The 25,804-nt window shown below is 48.0% G+C and overlaps 1 protein-coding gene across 2 annotated transcripts in view; it reads right to left on the bottom strand.

The window, feature by feature from the left end:
* The window catches only part of LOC137570963 (phospholipase B1, membrane-associated-like), a 183,190-nt gene that overhangs the window by 43,229 nt on the left and 114,157 nt on the right, over nt 1–25,804 (bottom strand). For both annotated transcript variants that reach the window (XM_068279650.1, XM_068279651.1), the window contains 8 exons: nt 23,945–24,026; nt 20,329–20,433; nt 19,695–19,790; nt 16,301–16,372; nt 14,579–14,653; nt 4,949–5,012; nt 1,416–1,474; nt 1,231–1,298 (listed from right to left, as the gene is read on the bottom strand). In XM_068279650.1, coding sequence (XP_068135751.1) covers nt 1,231–1,298; nt 1,416–1,474; nt 4,949–5,012; nt 14,579–14,653; nt 16,301–16,372; nt 19,695–19,790; nt 20,329–20,433; nt 23,945–24,026 — 621 coding nt within the window. The remainder of the gene's footprint in view (nt 1–1,230; nt 1,299–1,415; nt 1,475–4,948; nt 5,013–14,578; nt 14,654–16,300; nt 16,373–19,694; nt 19,791–20,328; nt 20,434–23,944; nt 24,027–25,804) is intronic.

Below are 25,804 nucleotides of genomic sequence, written 5' to 3'. Positions count from 1 at the left end.
GCACATTTTTGCAATACACTTCCACGCAATTTTAATTTTGGCCACAGAAAGTGAGCGCTAGAGATCTTCATTCCTGCTTGGCCTGCAGCCAGAAGGGAGATTGGCGCGGTAATCTCTGAAGGCTATTTTTAGCGTAGCGGTGAGATGTGATCATCGCTCCGCAGCGCAGCTATAATGCAGGTTGACAGTCTGAAACCGGCCTGAAGGACCTTTACATTTGGGAAGTGGTCAGGCAGGGGACAGAGGTGACACCACAAGGCCGGCTCCTCCAGGACTGGCCTGCGGTGTATGGGCAGCCAACAGATCTCTCTATGATCGTATTTGATCACTTTCCTGACTTGACAAAGACACACTGGTGTGTCGAAACGCGTTGTCATTATCACCCTACGGAGCTTGCCTGGACTCCAGCTGGCCATGGTCGGTGTCCGAGGAGTGGAACACTGAGCATGTAAGATATGCTTGCAAATTTATGCGATCTTCTATGTGCATTTCTTTTGCAATTTGCAAACTGAATTAACCATTTGAGGACCACAGTGTTAAACCCCCCTAACGATCAGGCCATTTTTCACAAATTGGGCCACTGCAGCTTTAAGGGCTCGCTGCAGGGCCACACAACTCAGCACACAAGTGATTCCCCTCCCTCCTTTTCTCCCCACCAACAGAGCTCTCTGTTGGTGGGGTCTGATCGCTCCCCCAATGTTTATTTATTTTTGTACAATTTTTTTTTTTAATAAAAATGCCTATTTTTTAAATAATTTTCCCTCCCTCTCCCAGTCAGCCCATCACTGTGATTGGCTGCGATAGGCTTCAGCCTTTCACCGCTGATCACTTCTGTGTCCCCCAGGGGGACAGCCGTGTCACACGGCTGTCTCCAATACAGTGCTGCCTTAGATCGCAGCGCTGTACAGGTATATTAGACGGCAGTTTCGCCATCTTAACAGTCTCCAAGCAGTGATCGCCTTCCACGCGTGCTCTCCTGCTAGCCCCATAGAAGGCCGTTCACGCCAATCGGCATGGAGTGGTCCTGGGGCTGCTGCCGCGTTCGCACCAATTGGCGAGGAGCGGTAGGCAAAAAGTTAAAGGTATTGCACCACAGAGGCGCTCTCTTCTCTCTCCTTTTTTTGATCAGTGAGAGATCTGTCTCTTGGTCGATCTGCCCATCATCACTAGAAATATGGGCACCTTTATTAAGTGAACCCCTCTGTGTGTGATAATGAGGATCTCTCTCACCTCCAGGAAATGCCTCTCCACTCTATGGCCAAATCCAAGAGGGACGTCGCTCTGGCCCCGAAGGCCGCCTAGAATGAAAAATGGAAAAAGTGTGATAGCTGAACGCCAATTCCCTTTTGTAATGTTGTTTTATTAGCAGAATTTTTTCTTTTTTTTATTTAATGACAAACGACAGAGACACCAACCGTCAGGGAGTCACCCAGCGCTGCCACCACTCTGACATCCCCTGGGCGGAGCTTGTGAACTGGAAGGAATTGAGGAGAAGCATAAGTCACACAGCAGGTGCAATCAGAACATTTGTCTTTGGTTGTACAACGTAGAAGCAATCTGGATTGCAGTTTCAATTTTCTATTTACTGAAACATACAAAAGAGTGGCTGATTTACTAAGGCCATGTTCGCGCTAATTAGAATCCACGTGCGTTTGGCATTTTTTGCGTATTTCAATGGCATCAAATCTTTTTAGGTATTTTTTTTTTATTTTTTTTTTACATTTTTAGGATTTTTTAGTTGCATTGTCATGTAAATTTACTTTATTGGTAAGCACAGAAAAATCACAATCTTAAAATTTGCATACAAACAGACACCAAAACCCCCCACAAAATAATGCACAAATGTTCCATTAACTATTCCCAGTTTTTGGATGTAGATTGTACATCTGAAAAAGTCTTCTGCAATGTTCCTGGATGTAGAATCTATGTCCAACACAATTAACCACTTCGGTACCAGCAGCCTCTGCCCCCTTAAGGACCAGAGGCTGCTGGTACACTAAAACGCCGCTTACCGACGAATCGCCGCAAAAATCCACCGCTCCCGCCGGTCACGCCGCTCTGTCCCCACCGCAGGCTGCTCTCTCTGCCGTCTCTATGACGGCAGAGTGCCGTGCGCCGGTCTGGAGCCACTTTCATTGGCTCCTGACCCTGTCACTCAATGTAAGCCAATGGGATTGGCTTATAGTAATGACAGGGCCAGGAGGCTGGAGCCAATGAAAACGGCTCCTGCCCGGCTCACAGTGCTCTGCCGTCATAGAGGCGGCAGGGCAGCACATTGCGGCGGGTAGAAAGAGTCGAGAGCGGCGGGAACACAACCATCATAGACAAAAGCTGCTCTCCAGACATTGAGCTCCTACTCATCAATTGTAGACCTCAGTACTCTCCAAGGGAGTTCTCCTCCTACGTTCTCGTGGGAGTATACATCCCCCCAAGTGCCAACACCAAGATCACGCTGCGGATGCTCAGCGACTCCATCTCACAGTGGCAGGCATCCCTCCCAGATTCCCTCTTCAGACTGCGGGGACTTCAACAGCGCGAACCTCCGCACGGAGATGCCTCGCTACAAACAGCACATTACCTGCGCCACCAGGAATGAAAACACCCTGGACCATTGTTACACAGTCCTAAAAGATGCATACAAACCCACTCGTCGAGCACCCCTAGGCAACTCTGACCACTGTCTAATCCACCTAATTCCTACCTGCAGAAGACATCTTGAATCATCCAAACCAGTCCTCATGACTGTAAGTAAGTGGACGGAGGAAGCTAAGCTGAAGCTACAGGCCTGCTTTGATTGCACCGACTGGGAGGCCCTCGAGGCACCCTGCCTGGAGGAATGGACAGAGAACATCATTTCCTACATCAGGTTCTGCGAGGAGCTGTGCATCCCCACTAAGACCTTCAGGGTCTACCCCAACAATAAGCCTTGGTTTAACAGCAGGCTATGTCGGCTCCGGAAAATCAAGGAAGCAGCGCACAAGTCTGGCACACCAGAAGAGTTCAGCCAGGTACTCCCTTAAACGTGAGCTTGGCGCTGCTAAAAAGAACTACTCCAACAAGCTGGGCCATAGTCTTTGATCCAACAACGCTCGGGAAGTCTGGCAAGGTCTTAGAGCAGCCACCAACCTCAAACCCCCCTCAACATGCTCCTCCGAGCCTCGCACTAGCAGAAAAACTCAACGAATTCTACTGCAGGTTCGAAAACCAACCCCTCCACACAGTAGACCATGGGGCCACCCCCCGGGCACCCCCCTCAACCACTCCTCCCAGCTCAGACCAGGTCCCCCCAGCACCGGTTGAAGTCCAAGCGCCCAATGTTCTCAGGCACCTCCAGAAACTGAATCCCAGGAAAGCTCCTGGCCCAGATGGCGTGTCATCTATGTTCCTGAGAACATGCGCTATCCAGCTAACCCCTGTTCTGTCGGCCATATTTCAGAAATCCCTGACGAGTGGCAAAGTACCTCCCTGCCTCAAGAGGTCCACCATCATCCTGGTACCCAAAAAAACAGGCTATCACTAGGGTGACAGTTTGGGGACCCAGTGCTGTACAGATGCATTGCTGTGCCGCTATTTAGCGATACATCTGAGCAGCAATGGAACCCCCGAACTATTGACCAAGCAGGCACATCCGACCACTACTAATGCGCAGGTTGGGGGCAGGGCCGGCGCTACCATTAAGGCAAAGGAGGCAGCTGCCCCAGGGCCCCAGAGCTTGTAGGGGCCCCCAGTAGCTACAAGAGGAAAAAAAAATTCAAATCGGTCTTATAGTTTTTGGGAAAATCGATTTTAAAGTTTCAAAGGAAAAAAAAATACACATTTAAAAACCACCCGACTTTAATGGTTAATAGCAAATACACCTTAAATGCTAGAAACCCTAAATTTGCAGGATATGTTAAGGAGATCATTAGGAATAAGAGGTAAAAACTATTTTTCAAAAAGAATTTATAGTTTTTGAGAAAATCGATTTTAAAGTTTCGAAGGAAAAAAGTATACTTTTAAATTCGGTAAATGTCACTTTTAGTTGCAAACCTAACGGTAGTGTAATTTTACATGCATCAAACGAAAGCGCAATAAATTTCCTGACGGGGTTTCCAGGGGGTCTATATGCAGCCGCAGCGCTTTGGCCAGGGATCACTATACAGCCGCAATATGGCTATATGAAGATCCCTGGCATTTTTTCCTATTTTCCCAATTTTTTTTTTATGTTTAGAGTGTGGGAATTTTTTTTTTTATTATTATGTGGGGTCCCCCCTCCTAAAACTTTTTAACCCCTTGTCCCCCATGCAGGCTGGGATAGCCAGAATGTGGAGCTCCGACCGATTGGGACTTCACACCCTGACTATACCAGCTGCAAAAAAGGTCCCCTAATGCCGATTTTTGTTGGGGGGGCCCCTCAGGTCTATTTTTCCCTGGGGCCCCATTGTTGCTTAAACCGGCCCTGGTTGGAGATAATGGTCCGCCCCATGCCCAGCTAGTAATGAAATAAGGCATATGTGGTATCATTTTAATGGGGAAGGGCGAAACATATTTTATGGGTTTTATAACTGTGGGACCTGTCAGGGGAAAATCGCATCAAAAATGAGAATCGCATGTAAAATTGCATCAAAACCGGAAAACAGAATCGCATGTAGTGTAAAAGAGCCCTGCGTGGGGTAAAAACCCAGCCGAGGAATGCAAAGTGGTTAAAAAAAAACCAAACTGCACTGAAAAATCACTGAAGCAAATATATGCAAGGAATTGCCTGCAGAATTCATATTGATCAGTGTGAATGCAACAGACACGCTCTCCTACGGCCTTCTCACACATGTGCTGCTCTACAGTGCAGAACTACACATTCTTATGTAACTCAGGTGCACAACATACACCACATGCAAGATATGTAATGCATAATATATTTATTACTAAAAAAGACACTCCCTTTACCCCCTTTAAGGTCATGTTATCTCACCTGACGTGGGAACTGCGTCAGAGATTGGCATAGTGTCGTAGCATTCCAAGTCACTGCCCCAGTTCTGTATCATATGAGAAAATACAATAGACCAAGACTTGGATTAGGCTGATATATAAATATGATGAGAAAACAAGAATTCTGAAAACAATACAACCCCTCCAGAACACTTTCATACAATCAATTATCTTCAACGTTCACAGGGTGAATGTTTATTCCCAGACTGGGTGTCAAGCTACAGTAGCAAGAAAAAGTATGTGAACCCTTTGGAATTATATGAATTTCTGCACAAATTGGTCATGAAATGTGATCTGGTCTTCATCTAAGTCACAACAGTAGACAATCACAGTCTACTTAAACTAATACCACACAAATAATTATCCATGTTGTTATTGAACACACCATGTAAACATTCACAGTGCAAGTGGAAAAAGTATGGGAATGCCTAGACTAATGACATCTCCAAGAGCTAATTGGAGTGAGGTGTCAGCCAGCTGGGGTCCAGTCAATGAGATGAGATTGGAGGTGTTGGTTACAGCTGCCCTGCCCTACAAAAAACATACACCGGTTTTGGGTTTGCTTTTCCTAAGAAGCATTGCCTGATGTGAGTGATGCCGCGCACAAAAGAGCTCTCAGAAGACCTACGATCAAGAATTGTTGACTTGCATAAAGCTGGAAAGGTTTATAAAAGTATCTCCAAACGCCTTGCAGTTAATCAGTCCACAGTAAGACAAAATGTCTATAAATGGAGAAAGTTCAGCACTGCTGCTTCTCTCCCTAGGAGTGGCTGTCCTGTAAAGATGACTGCAAGAGCACAGCACAGAATGCTCAGTGAGGTGAAGAAGAATCCTAGAGTGTCAGCTAAAGACTTACACAAGTCTCTGGCATATGCTATGATCCCTGTTAGCGAATCTATGCAAGGGCGTAGGGCCCGTGGTCGCAGCGGTCGCCTTGGCGACCGGGCCCGGCTCCTGAGGAGGCGGGGGAGGGGCCCGGGGGGCCCATCTCCGTTTGGAGGGCCATGCGCCCGTTCGCGCTGGTAGGAGGGAGCCGCAGCCGCGGGGAGGGCAGCCCGACCTCTTCCTCCCTTCCTCTCCCCGGGGCCCCCCCTCAGATGCAGAGTAAGCGGCTAACGGAAGCGCTATAGGCAGAACTCACCTCCCTGCGTTCCACTCGCCGCTGATCTCCTCTCTGGCTGGCTCTGCATAGATGTTGTTACACACGCAGCTTCCGGCTAAACAGGAAGCTGCGTGTGTAAGCATCTATGCAGAGCCAGCCAGAGAGGAGATCAGCGGCGATTGGAACCAGGGAAGGAGGTGAGTTCTGCCTATAGCGCTTCCGTTAGCCGCTTACTCTGCATCTGAGGGGGGGCCCCGGGGAGAGGAAGGGAGGGAGAGGTCGGGCTGCCCTCCCCGCGGCTGCGGCCCCCCCTCCATTATGGGGACAGGCAGCTACCTAATCTAACCTGGGGGGCACCTACCTAATCTAACCTAATCCTGGGGGGCAGCTACCTAATCTAACCTATACTGGGGGGCACCTACCTAATCTATCCTGGGGGCAGCTACCTAATCTATCCTGGGGGGCACCTACCTAATCTAACCTAATCCTGGGGGGCAGCTACCTAGTCTAACCTATACTGGGGGGCACCTACCTAATCTATCCTGGGGGGCAGCTACCTAATCTAACCTATACTGGGGGGCACCTACCTAATCTATCCTGGGGGCAGCTACCTAATCTATCCTGGGGGCCACCTACCTAATCTAACCTAATCCTGGGGGGCAGCTACCTAATCTAACCTATACTGGGGGGCACCTACCTAATCTATCCTGGGGGCAGCTACCTAATCTATCCTGGGGGGCACCTACCTAATCTAACCTAATCCTGGGGGGCAGCTACCTAGTCTAACCTATACTGGGGGGCACCTACCTAATCTATCCTGGGGGGCAGCTACCTAATCTATTCTGGGGGGCAGCTACCTAATCTAACCTATACTGGGAGGCACCTACCTAATCTATCCTGGGGGCAGCTACCTAATCTATCCTGGGGGGCAGCTACCTAATCTAACCTAATCCTGGGGGGCAGCTACCTAATCTATCCTGGGGGGCAGCTACCTAATCTAACCTAATCCTGGGGGGCAGCTACCTAATCTATCCTGGGGGGCACCTACCTATTCTAACCTAATCCTGGGGGGCAGCTATCTAATCTATCCTGGGGGGCAGCTACCTAATCTATCCTGAGGGGAAGCTACCTAATCTATCCTGGGGGCAGCTACCTCATCTAACCTATACTGGGGGGCACCTACCTAATCTATCCTGGGGGCAGCTACCTAATCTATCCTGGGGGGCAGCTACCTAATCTAACCTATACTGGGGGGCAGCTACCTAATCTAACCTATACTAGGGGGCACCGACCTAATCTAATTTATACTGAGGGCACCTACCTATCTAACCTATACTGGGGGCACTTACTTATCTAACCTGTATTGGGGGCACCTAGCTAGCCTATACAGGTGGCAACTAAACTGGCTACCTATATTGGAGGCACCTACCTAACTAACCTATACTGGGGGCACCTACCTATCTAACCTACGCTAGGGGCAACTATTCTGGCTACCTATATTAGAGGCACCCACCTAGCTAACCTGTACTGGGGGCACCTATCTATCTAACTTATACCGGCGGCGCCTGCCTATCTCACCTATACCGGGGGCAACTATACTGGCTTACCTATGCCTGACTACCTATACTGGGGCTGGGGTACCTAAAGCTGGCTATAGGGATTTTGATATGTGTGTGCATCCGTCGGGTGTTGTCGGGGGAGGGGGGGCTGTTGTTGCCGGGGGGGGGGGGGGGCCCACATCCAGATTCCGCATCGGGGCCCAGAGGTTTGTAGCTACGCCACTGAATCTATGATACATAAAACACTAAGCAAGAATGGAGTTGATGGGAGGATACCACAGAGGAAGCCACTGCTGTCCCCCAAGAAACAAAAAAAAAACATTGCTGCATGTTTAAAGTTTGCAAAAGAGCACCTGGATGTTCCACAGCAGTATTGGCAAAATATTCTGAGGACAGATGAAACCAAAGTTGAGTTGTTTGGAAGAAACACACAACAATATGTGTAGAGAAAAAGAGGCACTGCACACCAACATCAAAACCTCATCCCAACCGAACACTGTTAATCCAGAGCAGGAGACTTGGGCACAGCCGCCGCCACCATAGGTCGTAATAGGAATAACGGCTATAGCAACCCACAGGGAGTAACTTTGATGCCGTCAGAAGCAGGGCCGGATTTGTACTTTCCAGTGCCCTAGGCCTGCTGTCTCCAAGCGCCCCCCCCCCCCCCCCCAAAAAAAAAATATATATTCTGTCCAACACTCTGACTAGCGATCATTGGTTTGAATGGGCTCATTTCAGTTGTGCTGCTCTGCCCCCCATTCAACAAATAATTCCTGTAATTTGCGCTCCTGCCCGAATGTGCACAGCAGCCGATAGTGTTCTGGGCATGCCTACTTGAGAAATGACGCTGATGTATGACCGGTACTTGTCAAGAATGCATAACACTATACTGGCATTGGTTGCTGTGCACATCTGGGCAGGAGTGAGAAATTACAGGGAGCGCGAGTGGCCAGAGCATGCGCTGCTTCTGTGTCCTATGTGCGACTGGCTGCAGTCGGAGCCACAAACAGGTGGCAGGGCAGTGCGAGTGGCCAGAGCATGCGCTGCTTCTTTGTCCTCTGTGCGACTGGCTGCAGTCGGAGCCACAAACAGGTGGCAGGGCAGTGCGAGTGGCCAGAGCATGCGCTGCTTCTTTGTCCTCTGTGCGACTGGCTGCAGTCGGAGCCACAAACAGGTGGCAGGGCAGTGCGAGTGGCCAGAGCATGCGCTGCTTCTTTGTCCTCTGTGAGACTGGCTGCAGTCGGAGCCACAAACAGGTGACAGGGCAGTGCAATGGATAAAAGCCCATCCAAAACAGAGAACAGGTAAGTAGCAAACATCCTGTCAAGATCCACTTTGGATGTTCTGTTGTAATTATAGTGGACCTGAACTCAGAACTTCCCTCTCTGCTCTAAAAGATATGCAACAACATAACCTTTAAATAAAAACATTTCTTTGTTACAGCTGATACAAATCCTGCAATAAATCTGCAGTGTGTCTACTTCCTGCTTTTATGGAAGCAGACATATTTTTAACATCCTGTGCTTTCAAATGAGCTTAGATGTTGTGGCAGTCAGGTGACACAGTGTAGAGATCAAATTACAACTTGTGACACAGAGGAGGGGGAATTAGACAGGCTCTCTAAATATATACATGGTACATTTCTCTGTTTTCCTTCTGTCCTGTGCAAGAGTTCAGCTCCACTTTAAAGCATCTGGATGACATTTATTTATATTTGCTGAAAAATCTATGTATCTCTTTTGAATGCCGAATGTAAATATGGTGGTGTGCTCTAACATATTGACAGTATACGGGGAACAACGTCTGAAGAAGGCTTATTAGCAGAAAGATTACTCTTTCTTTTAAGCCAATAAATGGTATCATCCTGATTCAAAACTCTCTGCTTTCGCGGATGGCTAAGATGGTACAATGCTGTACTGCTACAGGAAAGTAGAAGAATACCAAACCATACACACTAGCATATAGGTAGTAACAGTTCAGGTGCAGTGCTGCTCGGATACCCCTTCTCAAAATCCGGATTGAATTCGGATCCAGATACCCAGATATCCGATCCGAATCGGATATCCGAGTTTGAAATTTTGGAACCCGAATCGGATATCCGAACCCAGTATCCCAGATATCCGCCCAGATTCGGATATCCGGGTAGAAAGTGGGTTTGAAATTGCCTTTAAAACGTTTTTTAGGGTAAATGAGGCATGCAGCATCATGTTTTTTTAATGATGTGGGGACTTAAAATCCCCCCTTAAAAAAAAAAAAAATCTCTCTCTCTCTCAGATGGGAAATCCGAGTTTGCTCGGATAGTGCTATTCGGATTTTAAAAAATATCCGAATTGCTATTCAAAGTTCGGATAGTGGAAAAAGTTCGGATTATCTGGGTAGTTCGGATACCCGAATCAGGGGCGTAACTAGAAATCACTGGGCCCCCCTGCGAATATTTGGATGGGGCCCCCCCCATAGGTGCCAAATAATTGTAATGGGGCAGCGTTTCACTGTAAATTAATTGTAAAGTGGGCAGCATTTTACCAGACAATCGTAATGTGGGCCAGAAAATCGTAATGTGGGCAGAGTTCACCAGAAAATCGTAATGTGGGCCTTTAGAAAATCATAATGTGGGCAGAGTTCACCAGAAAATCGTAATGTGGGCACCAGTCACCAGAAAATAGTAACGTGAGCAGCAGTCACCAGAAAATTGTAACGTGGGCAGCATTCACCAGACAATCGTAACTTGGGCAGTGTTCACCAGAAAATCGTAATGTGGGCCAGAAAATCGTAATGTGGGCAGCGTTCACCAGAAAATCGTAACGTGGACAGCATTCACCAGACAATCGTAACGTGGGCAGTGTTCACCAGAAAATCGTAATGTGGGCCAGAAAATCGTAATGTGGGCAGAGTTCACCAGAAAATCGCAATGTGGGCAGCAGTCACCAGAAAATCGCCATGTGGGCAGCAGTCACCAGAAAATTGCAATGTGGGCATCAGTCACCAGAAAATCCTAATGTGGGCAGCAGTCACCAGAAAATCCTAATGTGGGCAGCAGTCAGTCACCAGAATGTCGTAATGTGGGCAGCAGACACCAGAAAATCCTAATGTGGGCAGCAGTCACCAGAAAATCCTTATGTGGGCAGCAGTCACCAGAAAAATCGCAATGTGGGCAGCAGTCACCAGAAAATCGCAATGTGGGCAGCAGTCACCAGAAAATCCTAATGTGGGCAGCATACACCAGAAAATCGTAATGTGGGCAGCAGACACCAGAAAATCGCAATGTGGGCAGCAGACACCTGAAAATCGCAATGTGGGCAGCAGACACCTGAAAATCGTAATGTGGGCAGCAGACACCTGAAAATCGTAATGAGGGCAGCAGACACCTGAAAATCGCAATGTGGGCAGCAGTGACCAGAAAATCGCAATGTGGGCAGCAGTGACCAGAAAATCGTAATGTGGGCAGCAGACACCTGAAAATCACAATGTGGGCAGCAGACACCTGAAAATCGTAATGTGGGCAGCAGACACCAGAAAATCGCAATGTGGGCAGCAGACACCAGAAAATCGCAATGTGGGCAGCAGACACCAGAAAATCGTAATGTGGGCAGCAGACACCTGAAAATCGTAATGTGGGCAGCAGACACCTGAAAATCGTAATGTGGGCAGCAGACACCTGAAAATCGTAATGTGGGCAGCAGACACCAGAAAATCATAATGTGGGCAGCAGACACCAGAAAATCGCAATGTGGGCAGCAGTGACCAGAAAATCGCAATGTGGGCAGCAGTGACCAGAAAATCGTAATGTGGGCAGCAGACACCAGAAAATCGCAATGTGGGCAGCAGACACCAGAAAATCGCAATGTGGGCAGCAGTGACCAGAAAATCGCAATGTGGGCAGCAGTGACCAGAAAATCGTAATGTGGGCAGCAGACACCAGAAAATCGCAATGTGGGCAGCAGACACCAGAAAATCGCAATGTGGGCAGCAGTGACCAGAAAATCGTAATGTGGGCAGCAGACACCAGAAAATCATAATGTGGGCAGCAGACACCAGAAAATCGCAATGTGGGCAGCAGACACCTGAAAATCACAATGTGGGCAGCAGTGACCAGAAAATCATAATGTGGGCAGCAGACACCTGAAAATCACAATGTGGGCAGCAGTGACCAGAAAATCACAATGTAGGCAGCAGACACTAGAAAAAAAAAATGCACCTGTGAAAAAAAAACAATTCACTTACCTGACAGAAGTCTTCTCCTCTCCCGGCATCTGGCTCGCAGCTCCCCGAGTCCTCCTGCAGCACATCTCCCGCGCTGACAGGCAGAGTGCAGGGCTACGGCAAGATGGCTGCCGAAGCCCTGTACTAGAGACACAAATAGTCTCCAGTGTAGGGCTTCTTCGGCGGCCATCTTGCCGTAGCCCTGCTCTGCCTGCCGGAGACTATGCAGGCTGCTGGTGGAGCGGGGCTGCGGGGAATGAACTGGCGCAGCGTCTATTAGACGCTGCGGCCAGTTGAGCACCTTGCTGGGGGGTCCAGAGCAGCGCTCCCCCCACGCACAGTGAGCGGGCCCCAGAGCAGCCCCGGGCGGCCGGGCCCCCCTGCGGCTGAGAGAGTCGCATCCCCGGTAGGTACGCCGGTGGTGACAGCCTTTCCTCCTCCGGGCCCCTGACTTGCTAGGGGCCCCCCTGCAACTGCAGGGGCTGCAGGGTCTATTCCTACGCCCCTGGCCCGAATATTGGATGAGCACCACTGCTCAGGTGTCCTTTAAAATGACAGTTTAGCAATGAAAGGGAAGAAAACAGCATTTTTATTATTGCAGTTCTCATAGATGGTAGGAGGACAGAAAATGAGTCAGGAAAGAGTTAACTAAGGAAGAGAAGAGACCACTGCTAGCTAAGATAAACAGTCATAAATTAGAGTTGATACATTAATTAACAACTGCTGGAGCCTGGGGTCAGTGTCAAAGTTGTAAAAGAAACTAGCAGAGCTCAGTGATGTTTGTGAATGAATGTCTGCATTAAAACTCAGCGGAACTTAGTTCTATCTGCTTTGTAATGTAAATCCCTTTTATTTCTCACATCCACTTGTATGTCCATCATCAGAAGAATGATTGTTATAACACATCAAAAAGTGAGAGAGAGAGAGAGAAGCAGGGATTGGGGAACTCTGGAATTCAGCTATTAGTGCAGAGCAGGGCGCTGGATGGCTGCGCTGCGGGACCAGAGGAGATGATTTACTTTGACATATGACCTCTTCTCTCTCCAAGTCATGCCGCCCTTCTTATCTTATCTAATTTTATCGCCCTAGGCCGTGGCCTTTCTGGCCTTTCCAGAAATCCGGCCCTGGTCAGAAGACGGAGCTGAAGTTACTTTTAAAACACAATAATTCGGCTTCCAGCGATTGCTGGAAGCCGCATTATTTCCTTCCCCACCATCCATGGCGGCCTGGAGGGGGAATAGTATTTAACACGGCCAGGAACTTGTGCAACAGCAGGATCAGCCATATACCGGCTGTATCCTGCGCCCAAGTCTCCCGTGTCGATACCTCTTGTACGCATCCCAACAGTGAAGTATGGTGGTGGGAGCATCATGGTTTGGAGCTGCTTTGCTGTGTCAGGGCCTGGAATTACTCCTGACCGTTGTGTACGTCTGATCTGCAACTACAGGAGATGTTTGCTTGCTGCCAAAGGAGGTTCAATCAGTTAGTAAATCCAAGGTTCACATACCTTTTCCACCAGCACTGTGAATGTTTACATGGTGTGTTCAATAAAAACATGGAAACATTTAATTATTTGGGTGGTATTAGTTGAAGCAGAGTGTGATTGTCTATTGTTGTGACGTAAGGGGGCCATACACTAGGCAACCAACCAACCAATCGACCATCCAATTTGATTATTATAATCGAATTGGATGAAAATTGGTGCTGCCAAGTGCATGCTGACCGACAAAGCGACCAATTTCGGGACAGAAATTGGCTGCACAGTCGATCGCGCGTGTTGGAAAATGTCGGGCCGAGGTTGGTTGGTCGGGTGCGCTGTCGCAATGTATAAATGTATGCAGTGTGTAGTGCATTTATACATTACCTGTCCGGTGTCAGCCTCCACGCGGTCCGTCCATCTCGCCGGGTTCCGCATACACGCCGGCGGCCCTCTGACATCACGAAGGCGCATAGCGTCTCACGTCAGACGCTATGCGCCACTAGCGTGTATGCGGCTTCCCGGCGAGATGGACGGATGGAACCGACGAACTACTACAGGACAGGTAATGTATAAATTCACTACACACTACATACACTTATACATTTTGGGGGCAGCGGCGGGCCGGACAGCGGCGGCTCAGCTGATTCCCTGATGATTTCATGCTGTAATCGGACGGGAATCGGCCTGTAGTGTATGGACAGATTTGATTAGAGACAAATTTATCTCTAATCAGATTCAATTAGAGATAAATTTGTCTCTTGGTCGAATCTGCCCACAATCGTTCTAATGTATGGGCACCTTTAGATGAAGATCAGGTCACATTTTATGACCAATTTGTACAGAAATCCATATAATTCCAAAGGGTTCACATACTTTTTCTTGCTACTGCATTGGGTTGTTACCGATTCTTGTGTCCTAACTGCAGATTTTCTTTACATTTTCTTGAACAACAACAAAAAAAAATAACTTACATCAAACTGACAAAATGAAACCAGCAGTTGGGATGATCAAGGAGATGTTAAAAATTCCAAAACACATAAAACTTGGAAATGGACCAATCGAATGCAATAGCTGCTGCTGTCTTTCATAGGTCCATCTCCAAGCTGCATACAATTTGCCTCAACTCAGAGCTATCAGCATTTTATGGGCCATCCCTTCCCAAGAGAGGCTTTATTACTCCACATAAAAAAACTAACAAACAAAAAAACTAATGTAGAGATTCATTTACACTGAAGATGAAGGAGAGAAGAAAAATGTTGTGTTTATAGTTACCGTGACTGGTGGAGGAGTAGGTAACACAGGATAGGTGTGGCCGCTGTTCTTATACGTCCTCAGGAATGGCTGTGTCTGTAAGAGAGAAAACAAATGATTTAATGAAGACTGAATTACTTTGCTTCCAGACAGATTATGCTTTACTCAGTGGCGTAGCTAAGGAGCTGTGGGCCCCGATGCAAGTTTTACAATGGGGCCCCCCCCCAAGCACTCTATACATAACAATTGATACGGCACACCAAAACCTGCCAATGGCAACTACAGTGTCAGAGGTGCAAGAAGTGGGTGGGGAACAGTTTGTTAATGATTACCACTATTCAAAGCATCTATAGAAGTGATTATTATGAGCACAGGACCAATAGAGAGCTAATACTGTAGTTGAGGAAGGGCCCTTCGGGGCCCCTCTGGCCCAAGGGCCCCGATGCGGTCGCTACCTCTGCAACCCCTATTGCTACGCCCCTGGTACTTTGCCCGCGCACTTAAGGATCGGGGGATTTATGGCTGATCTGTGCTGCGTGGGCTCTCCAGCCCACAGCACGGATCAGGATAGAGGCAGGACGATCAGATTTTCCCCCTTTTTTCCCCCCACTAGGGGGATGTCCTGCTGGGGGGGTGTGATCGCCGCCGGCTACTTGTGCGTTGCGAGGAGGGCTCTTCAAAGCCCCCCTCCGCAGCGATTCCCAGCCTCCCCGTCCTTTCCTCCCTCTCCTTCTGGCTATGGGTTGCGCAGGATGGAAATCTATCCTGCGCCGCCTAGGATATGCTTCAGCCTATCAATCAGAGGCCAGGGATCGCCGATCTCCTTTACGGCGCTGCTGCGCAGCAGCGCCGTATTGATGTAAACAGCGGGGATTTCTTCCCCGCGTGTTTACATTTAGCTTGCGAGCCGCGATCGGCGGCTCGCAGGCTGTTCACGGAGACACCGCTCTTATGAGCGGCCGTTTCCATGTAATACCACTTACGACCTGCCACCGCCTATCGGAGTTAGGCGGTCGTTAAGTAGTTAAAGTGGAACTCAACTCTTGTACAGTACAGAAGGAAAACAGAGAAATGCACCCTGTATGTATTTAGAGAGTTTAGCCTGTCAAATTTCTGTGAAAAATCACAACTGTAATTGGATCTCTCTGCTGCCAGCTCAGGAATCTCAGTAGTCCTCAGCAGAGCAGTTAATTTGTAGACATCGGGCTTGATTCTAAACAGTGATACCTCATATCATGCCCGTTTTCATGCACATTTTCACGTTTGCGCGCAATCACAAATTTTCTCGCTAAAATGATATCGGTTTCACATGAACATTCGCATTTGCATGTGAAAACTAGCGATTGCGCGTGAAAATTCGTGATAGCGCACAAATGGGAAAATGCAAAGGGCCGTGATATGAGTTAGCACGGTTTAGTAAATGAAGCCCATAGGATGTTAACCCAGTGTCTGCTTCCATGAAAGCAGGAAGTAGACACACTGCAGATTTATTGCAGGATTTGTATCAGCTGTCACAAAGTAATGTTTTTCTTTAAAGGTTATTATGCTGTTGCTTATCTCTTAGAGCAGGAAGCAGGACGTTCTGAGTTCAGGTCTGCGTTAATTGAGACTACGAGTTCTTACTTCTGGGGTGCAGCATCACAAAGTAGGGCTATAACAAGCTGAAACTATGGCGATATTATCCCATATTTATTGGGGGAAATCCATCATTCTCTACGCTTAATTTGCAAATTATTCTCGCACCTCTGTTGGGCACTTCAGTGGAACATCGGCTGCAAAATCCAGGCCGACAGTTTTCTGTCCAACAGGCTCCAGCTGCAAATTTCACAAGGAGAACAAAAAATGGAATTATTCTACGATATACAGTATAAGATATGGACATCTATCAGTATTGGTGATGTTATTCAAACTACACATGAGTTGTATGAATCGCTACTTGTGTCACTAGTTGTCCTGATTGTACAGTATGTTGAAGTGCTCCCCATTGTTGTATGTTTTGCACGTTGTACAAGGTTACGGAACATGTTGGCGCTCTATAAATAAAAATATGAATAGAGTTCCGGTCATCCAGAACTCAACTAACCTGAAGCCTCAACCAACCGCCACAAACCGCCGGCAGTACTCACAGTGGTGAAGGACAACTTCTTAGGCTGTTTGTGGGCTCTGCTGGAACCAGAGACGAAGCACCCTCATGTATTTTACCATATATATCAGTGGGAACATTAGAGAAAACACCTACCCTGCTCTCCGTTTTATCCTCACTGCTAAAAGTGTCTGTTATCAGCTGTGATAAGAATCCCTGACTGAGCATTCAGTCTGGCTTTTTCCGGGAACGATTATAGCTGAGTCATTATAGCAGAGCCACAAGGGGGCAGGCTTGGGCTTCAAAAGACACCAGAGAAGACAGACTTCGCTATAATCTTTCCGTAGCAAAGCTAGACTGAGTGCTCGGGCGGAGGTGATAACAGTCAGATTAAACAGAGAACAATGAAACAAAGAGCAGATTCGGTGTTTACTGTCATGTTCCCACTGATTTATAAGGTAAAATACACGAGGGTGCTTCGTCTCTGGTTCTCTTTAATGTCTGGGTTCCACGGCTCCCCCAAGGTTATTATAATTTCAATTACTGTATTTTAACATTTAACCTCCCTGGCGGTAAGCCCGAGCTCAGGCCCCGCTGGGCCGATTTGCATGGTTTTTTTTTTGCTGCACGCAGCTAGCACTTTGCTAGCTGCATGCAGTGCCCGATCGCCGCTGCTACCCGCCGATCCGCCGCTATCCGCATCGCCGCAGCCCCCCCCCCCCCCAGTCCCCGTGCGCTGCCTGGCCAATCAGTGCCAGGCAGCGCTGTGGGGTGGATCGGAATCCCTTTGACGTCACGACGTTGATGACGTCGGTGACGTCATCCCGCCCCGTCGCCATGGCGACGGGGGAAGCCCTCCAGGAGATCCCGTTCTTTGAACGGGATCTTCTGATCTCCGATCGCCGGAGGCGATCGGAGGGGCTGGGGGGATGCCGCTGAGCAGCGGCTATCATGTAGCGAGACGTTGTCTCGCTACATGAAAAAAAAAAAAAAAAAAAAAAACGTATTTGCTGCCCCATGGCGGATTTTAATAAACCGCCAGGGAGGTTAATACAGCGTTCATGGTATGTATATAGAGTGGCGTATAGCACTGTATCAGCTTGGTCTATTTTTAAGATTGAGTCTCAAGCAACCAGAAAGCCCACTTATACGGCAACAGCCAATCCCTGTCAGTGCCAGATAACAGCGAATATTGAGTACTCCTAACAAATATCTCTAAATCAAGGGGTAATTGAGATGTTGTTGTTCACAATATGGACTACTCAGAAAACCCTGGCCTTCTTTAAAGGGAACCTTAACCCAGTTAAGAAAAATGTCACTTACCTGGTAGCCATCCTGTGCTCTCGACATCACTCCCAAATCCTCTGGTTCCCCGCCGCCAGCTAGATTACTTTTTGCTGAATCTGGGGGCCGCCATGCGTATCATTGCACGCGTTACCGCGGTTACAGGATGCTATAGCGGGTGTCAACACGTATCTTTGTACGCGTTGCACCTGCACCTTTGCACCTGTACCAAAAATACGTGTTGACATCCGCTATAGCGTCCTGTAACCACGGTTGTGATGATATATTGTGGTGATGATGATGTGTACGGTAATATGCAGAACATAGCAGCCATGTTGTATCTGGTGGAAGCCATATTTTCACATTTTCTGTCTTTGTCACATGTGTATGTCTGCTAAAACCCAGTCTGGCTTTGGGGGGAAGCTGGGATTGTCTGTATGTCAATGACAACTACATTTGCATCTGAAGGTGAACGACTGTGAATAGGAGCAGGAACTGCTAATTGGCTGGCTAGCCTCTGGCCAGGAAATGGCTTATTATGCCAAGAGCAGTCAAGTCCCCCACCTTTGATCTGCTGTGAAATACTGTCTCAGATGTCACCTAGACTGGCTGCAGACCACACCAGCCTGAGCCAGGAATTTACATATGACAGCCTTACTCAAAAAAGATCAAGGTGGGACAGGAAAACCTTTGAAGTTTGCATGTCACAGCCAGAAAGGATATGACATGCGGTCTGTGAAAACCTTCGGAAGAAATTAAAAGGATATCTGGAATTGTACCCCCGGGCTACAATTTTTGCTATAAAACATCAGCTAGGATAGTCACAACTCGTAGTTCTTTTGGGGGTAGCACAACGCTAGGACTAACCTGGTCTGACCAGAACTGCGTCCCCCTCGCAACAACGCTCAGATCTATAAGCTGGTACGTTTATTTCCCTTTTATTTTATGCAACTTGTCTTGTGTACCTTTGTAACCTTTATTTTGTATTTTTTACTTTGTTTTTGTAAATCTTTTGTATATATTATTTTCTGCATTGTTCCACTTTTTTCTGGAATATTAAATTGTTATTTAATAAGTTTGACTTCTGCTGTACTAAGCTAACGCTCATAGCCTAGAAGAGACTGCAGTGCAATTTACGTTACAAAGTCCGTGCCTGATTGTACCTTGCTACTGTTCTATTGTACTGTGTGTGTGTGTGCGTGGCGTTCCCTTATTCGGCCTAAAGCGCAAAGCTGACCCGAATGCGAAAACGTGGATTGCGTGCAGATCACTCGACAGCAGAGTGGAAGTGTCTAGCAACCGCTAGTGGTGGCAGTGAGAAGTTTTCTGAGGGGTCACAGCCTCGTGTCAGCTCGACTAAGGCTGCTTCCCCTCTCGATCTGGTGAAACCCGCAGTCGGGAACCGTATCTGCAGGCTTGCCACGGGGCCGGTTTCTGACAGCGGTAACGCATGCAATGATACGCATGGCGGCCTGCCGACTCCGAGTCGGCAAAAACAAAACCAGCTGGCGGCGGGGTACCAGAGAATCCGGGAGTGATGTCGAGGGCACAGGATGGCTGCAGGGGGCTGGTAGAAGAACCAGGTAAGTGAAATTCATTTTTTTTATTGGGTTAAGTTACCCTTTAATTCACTTTGGGCCCAATCCAAGTAAGTTTTCTCCTAGGAGATACTTTTTCATCTTCTGTTTAAAATAACTATTCAGCACTCTGCAATTGCAAAAAGTACCAAATAGGTGATTTCCAGAACTCAATTAAGCCTTCCAACATTACCATATTGTTCCATAGTAGCCGAGCCAGCTGGGCGTGTCCCTTCTGACTGATGTGGAAACAGTCTGGCGCGAGGTACGACACATCTGGGATCCCAGTCTAAAAAGGAAACAAACATCATAATGCGCGCTGTCACAGCCTGTGATGCTATACAAGACTTCATAGCAGAGAGTAATCCAATTTCTCAGCACCAACTTGGATGTTACCTAAGGATGGGTCGTGTTTGCCTAACATGTTCAGCTTTTATGAGGTGATGAACGCTAGTGTGGACATATGGAATGCTGTAGTTGTGATATACTTGGACTTTGCAAAATCCTTCGATGCTGTTCACCAAGGTTAGTAGTTGCCCCCCCCCCCCCCCCGCAACCATTGGGCCCCCCTGCAGTCACAGTGGCTGCTCCCCCCTAGTTACGCCCCCGGCTTTTTCCAACTCCCCTGTAGGGGGGGCAGCAGCACAACAGAGAGGCCTGGGAGGAAACTGAGGGACATGAAAGACTACAGGGGGGCTGGAAGAAGCCCCATGTAAGAAATAAAAATAAACATTGTTTTGTCTCAGTTTAGGTGTGTAAATTTGTGTACTAGCTGGAATAATTTGCATCGCATTGACCACCTATCAACAACATAAGGTGCAGATTACCGGGAGATATGGAATCTGAGTGTGGCGGAAAAATGGTTGTAACACCACCGTGAAGTCCTCTTTGGTGTCGTATCTCCCACTATCGATCAGGAGCTGAAGATTTTTCTGTAATAAGAGAGAAAACTTAATTAAAAACATTGTTTTTTGGGGTTCAGTCATTACTAAAGCCAAATTAAAAAAATCAGTTTCTTATCTGGGGCTTCCTTCAGGTCTTGAGTGTGTGCTTTAGTACTGACTGGTGTGGCTTAAAATACGGATCTCTTCTCCAAAGGTGAACTAACTTAAAGAGAATCTGTATTGTTAAAATCGCACAAAAGTAAACATACCAGTGCGTTAGGGGACATCTCCTATTACCCTATGACACAATTTCACCGCTCCCCGCCGCATTAAAAGTGGTTAAAAACAGTTTTAAAAAGTTTGTTTATAAACAAACAAAATGGCCACCAAAACAGGGAGTAGGTTGATGTACAGTATGTCCACACATAGAAAATACATTCATACACAAGCAGGCTGTATACACCCTTCCTTTTGAATCTCAAGAGATAATTTGTGTGTTTCTTTCCCCCTGCAGCTATCTTCCACTGAAGTGTCAGGCTGTTTCTTCCTGCAGAGAGCAGACAGCTCTGCCTGTATGTAATTCCTCAGTATGTGAAAGCCCAGCCAGCTCAGAGGAGGATTTATCCAGCTTGTAAAAGATAAGAGAGAAGAGAGAAGCTGCCGTAATCTAAATAATACACAGGCAGTGTGCAGAGAGGAGCCTGGAGGGGGGTGATGCATCACAGAACCACAACACTGAAGAACTTGGCAGCCTTCCAGACACAGGCTGACAAGTCTGACAAGTGAGAGATACGTTGATTTATTACAGAGATGGTGATAGTAGAGCGTGCTGCAGTAAGCCAGAACACATTAGAATAGCTTTTGGAACTTGTAGGATGATAAAAAACAGGATGCAATTTTTGTTACGGAGTCTCTTTAACCACTCCAGGACCACAGGCTTAAAGGGATACTTAAGTCTAAAAAAAAAATGATTTTTACTCACCCGGGGCATCCCTCAGCCCCCTGAAGCTGTATGGTGCCCTCGCCGCCCCGCTCCGATCCTCCTGTCCCCACCGGCGGCTACTTCCGGGTTCGGCGACAGCCACCGACAGGCTGGGAACGCAAGTGATTCTCCGCGTTCCCAGCCGCTATATCACCCTCTATAGCATATAACATATACACTATAGCAGCATAGAGGGTGATATAGCGGCTGGGAACACGGAGAATCATTCGTGTTCCCAGCCTGTCGGCGGCTGTCGCCGAACCCGGAAGTAGCCGCCGCCGGGGACAGGAGGAACGAAGCGAGGCTGCGAGGGCACCATACAGCTTCAGGGGGCTGAGGAATGCCCCTGGGGAGTAAAAATCATTTTTTTTTTTAGACTTAAAGAGAATCTGTATTGTTAAAATCGCACAAAAGTAAACATACCAGTGCGTTAGGGGACATCTCCTATTACCCTCTGTCACAATTTCGCCGCTCCTCGCCGCATTAAAAGTGGTTAAAAACAGTTTTAAAAAGTGTGTTTATAAACAAACAAAATGGCCACCAAAACAGGAAGTAGGTTGATGTACAGTATGTCCACACATAGAAAATACATCCATACACAAGCAGGCTGTATACACCCTTCCTTTTGTATCTCAAGAGATCATTATACACAGGCAGTGTGCATAGAGGGGCCAGGAGGGGGGAGATGCATCACAGAACCACAACACTGAAGAACTTGGCAGCCTTCCAGACACAGGCTGACAAGTCTGACAAGAGAGAGATAAGTTGATTTATTACAGAGATGGTGATAGTAGAACGTGCTGCAGTAAGCCAGAACACATTAGAATAGCTTTTGGAACTTGTAGGATGATAAAAAACAGGATGTAATTTTTGTTACGGAGTCTCTTTAAGTATCCCTTTAACCTCCTTGGCGGTAACCCCGTGTGTGACACGGGGTAAGCCGCCGGAGGGTGCCGCTCAGGCCCTGCTGGGCCGATTTACTTAATTTTTTTTTTGCTGGACGCAGCTAGCACTTTGCTAGCTGCGCCAGCACCCCGATCGCCGCCGCCGCGCGCCCGATCGCCGCTATCCGGTGCGGCGCGCGGCCCCCCCCCCCCCCAGACCCCGAGCGCTGCCTGGCCAATCAGTGCCAGGCAGCGCCGAGGGGTGGATCGGGTCTCCCAATGACGTCCCGACGTCGCTGACGTCGGTGACGTCATCCCGCCCCGTCGCCATGGCGACGGGGGAAGCCCTCCAGGAAATCCCGTTCTTTGAACGGGATTTCCTGATCGCCTATCGCCGGAGGCGATCGGCGGGGCTGGGGGGATGCCGCTGAGCAGCGGCTATCATGTAGCGAGCCCTCGGCTCGCTACATGATAAAAAAAAAAAAAAAATTAAAAAAAACTGTTGCGCTTCCCCCTGGCGGTATTTTTCATACCGCCAAGGGGGTTAAACCCCCCTAGTGATCAGGCTATTTTTTACTATTTAGGCCACTGCAGCTTTAATGGCTAGCTGCAGGGCCGTACAACTCAGCACACAAGGGTTTCCCTCCCCCCCTTTTCTGCCCACCAACAGAGATTTCTGTTGGTGGGCTCTGATCGTTACTGCAGGCATTTGTTTTTTTAATCAATATAATTGTGGGTTTTTTTTCCAATAAGTTTTACTATTTTTTTTGCAGCCCCTCCCTCCCACCAATCACCGTGATTGCCTGTCCTAGGTAGCAGCGTGGGGACAGCTGAGTGACACGGCTGTCCCCAGTACAGCGCTGCCGTAGATCACAGTGCTGTACAATGTTAATAGATGGCGGTTTCGCCGTCTAATGGCCCATACTCACGGGCTGCAAAAGTGGCCTGTTGCCAGCACACGTGAGCATGTGGGCGACAGGCCGGCGACAGCTCCTCGCCAGGTCCCTCCGCGTACACACGCGGAAGAGGGACCAGCGGCGCGACGGAAGCTGTCGCCGACGTTCCTCCTCCCCCCGCCGGAAGCTCCGCATACCTCAATGGGGGTTGCTGTCGCTAGTCCGCGTACTCACGCGGACTAGCGACAGTTGCGGCGGAGTTGCGGGGGTGACTGCCGCCAGGCGATTGACCGCGCCAATCGCCTGGCAACATCAGCGACGGGCGACGGTTCGGGGTGCGCGCCAGTGCGACGGCGCATACTCACAGGCGACCTGTCGCCGCAACACGCGCGAGCCGCGTGTTGCGGCGACAATTGTAGCCCGTGAGTATGGGCCATAACAGTCTCCTCACTGGGAGACTGATGACGGAGCGGAGCCACAAAGCGCGCACACCGGCGTGCGCGCTCCCCTGCAATCTCCGCCCCCAGGACTTCACGCCAATTGGCGTTGAACGGTCCTGGGGCTGCCGATGCATTTACGCCAATTGTCGACAACTAGTTAATATATAAACACTGCGGCTTTTTGGACAGTAATATTCTCCATGTTAACAATTTTGGTGTTTTTTTTTTTTTTTACCACTGTGTTACAGACCACTGTGTGCATGTATCTGAGAATCACATAACATAATCACATAACATTACATATGACCATAAGGTAGAATCACATATATCCCCATGATATGCATTCCAGTACTGCACCTGATAGGCCAGGTTGGTGTCTTTCACAAGTTGCAGTTCGGTTGAGTTTACAGCGGCACCCAGGAGACAGCGGCACAGCATCCTGTACAATGACAAGAGAACATCATACAACAATGATACAGGCAGAGGAACCAATATACATATATACTACACATTGAGTAATTATAATCTCCCACTCTATGTGGCACAGTGTACCAGAAACAAACACTCCTCTCTGCTCTGTCACTGTATAAAACTAGGAGATTTTTACTGGGTAAGAAGGAGGCAATCCCCTCCCCCAACATGCCACATGGAAACAAAGACCACACCCCCAGAGAAGAGGGGCCCGCTATCCACAGTTCTACACATAGGAAAGGCTCCCAATTCTCATACAGAGGCCAGTCCAACACTGCTACAAAACCCAATCAAAACGCCAGGCAGGTTGAAACAAGCTCTCAAGACTCACCTTTTCATGCTCGCATACCCACCTACACCAGCACCATAAATATGTTCTGTTAGACACCCTCTCAACAGATGCACCTATTGTCTCCACCCCCACCCTTTAGATTGTAAGTCTCTGGCAGGGACCTCCTCCCTAGTGTTTCCAGCTTGATTATGCAATCTTACTGTCAATCACCCCTCTCCTGGACTAGAACACTCTCTATTTTGACCTATGACACTGTATTGTTATCAAATCATTTGCATGATCTTTGTTGCATTTGTTTGAACATTTGCATGCGAGAGTGCGAAGGGTTAATAGATTTTTGCTGTTTTCTAGCCACACCCCCTTCAGCACCTCCCTTTCCTTAACTTATTTAATGTCCTAACTAGATGTGATGTGCCTGGATATATGTATTTTGTTCTTGTTACTGACCCCTGTGGCTAGGGTCTAATCCAGTGCACTCCCTCCTCCCCTGTATGTGTTTGTCAGCATGCACACAGATTATGCTGGTGTATGTGCATGGTGCACATTGATACATTACGATAGCTCCCTTGTGCGATTGGTAAGATGCACTATCTGTCCCAGGAGAGGACGTCAGGATGTGTGCTCCTAATCCATTGATAGGTTTGATGCAATGAATGTGTTTACATGTCTGCACTATGCATGTTACAGGGCTAGAGTTAATACACCTATGTTTACCTGGGTACTTCTGCGCAGTATAGGTGACTAAGCATAAGAATGCATTCTTCTGTGAACTAGGATCCCGGCTTTTAACTTAGCTGTAGGGATAACATTTGTGCCTGGATGAGTAAATCTGTGAATGCATTTGTTTGAACATTTGCATGTGAGAGTGCGAAGGGTTAATAGATTTTTGCTGTTTTCTAGCCACACCACCTTCAGCACCTCCCTTTCCTTAACTTATTTAATGTCCTAACTAGATGTGATGTGCCTGGATATATGTATTTTGTTCTTGTTACTGACCCCTGTGGCTAGGGTCTAATCCAGTGCACTCCCTCCTACCCTGTATGTGTTTGTTAGCATGCACACAGCTTATGCTGGTGTATGTGCATGGTGCACTTGGATACATTACGTTAGCTCCCTTGTGCGATTGGTAAGATGCACTATCTGTCCCAGGAGAGGAGGATGTGTGCTCCTAATCCATTGATAGGTTTGATGCAATTAATGTGTTTGCATGTCTGCACTATGCATGTTACAGGGCTAGAGTTAATACACCTATGTTTACCTGGGTACTTCTGCGCAGTATAGGTGACTAAGCATAAGAATGCATTTTTCTGTGAACTAAGACCCCGGCTTTTAACTTAGCTGTAGGGATAACAGTTGTGCTTGGATGAGTAAATCTGTGAATGCATTTGTTTGAACATATGTATTGTGCAGAGCTGCGTATAAATAAAATAAATAATAATAATAATACTGCTTTA

The sequence above is a fragment of the Hyperolius riggenbachi genome, chromosome 4 (assembly GCF_040937935.1).
Source record: "Hyperolius riggenbachi isolate aHypRig1 chromosome 4, aHypRig1.pri, whole genome shotgun sequence".
Lineage (NCBI taxonomy): Eukaryota > Metazoa > Chordata > Amphibia > Anura > Hyperoliidae > Hyperolius > Hyperolius riggenbachi.
The sequence above is the reverse complement of the archived record's forward strand: the minus strand, read 5'-3'. Positions and strand labels throughout refer to the sequence as shown.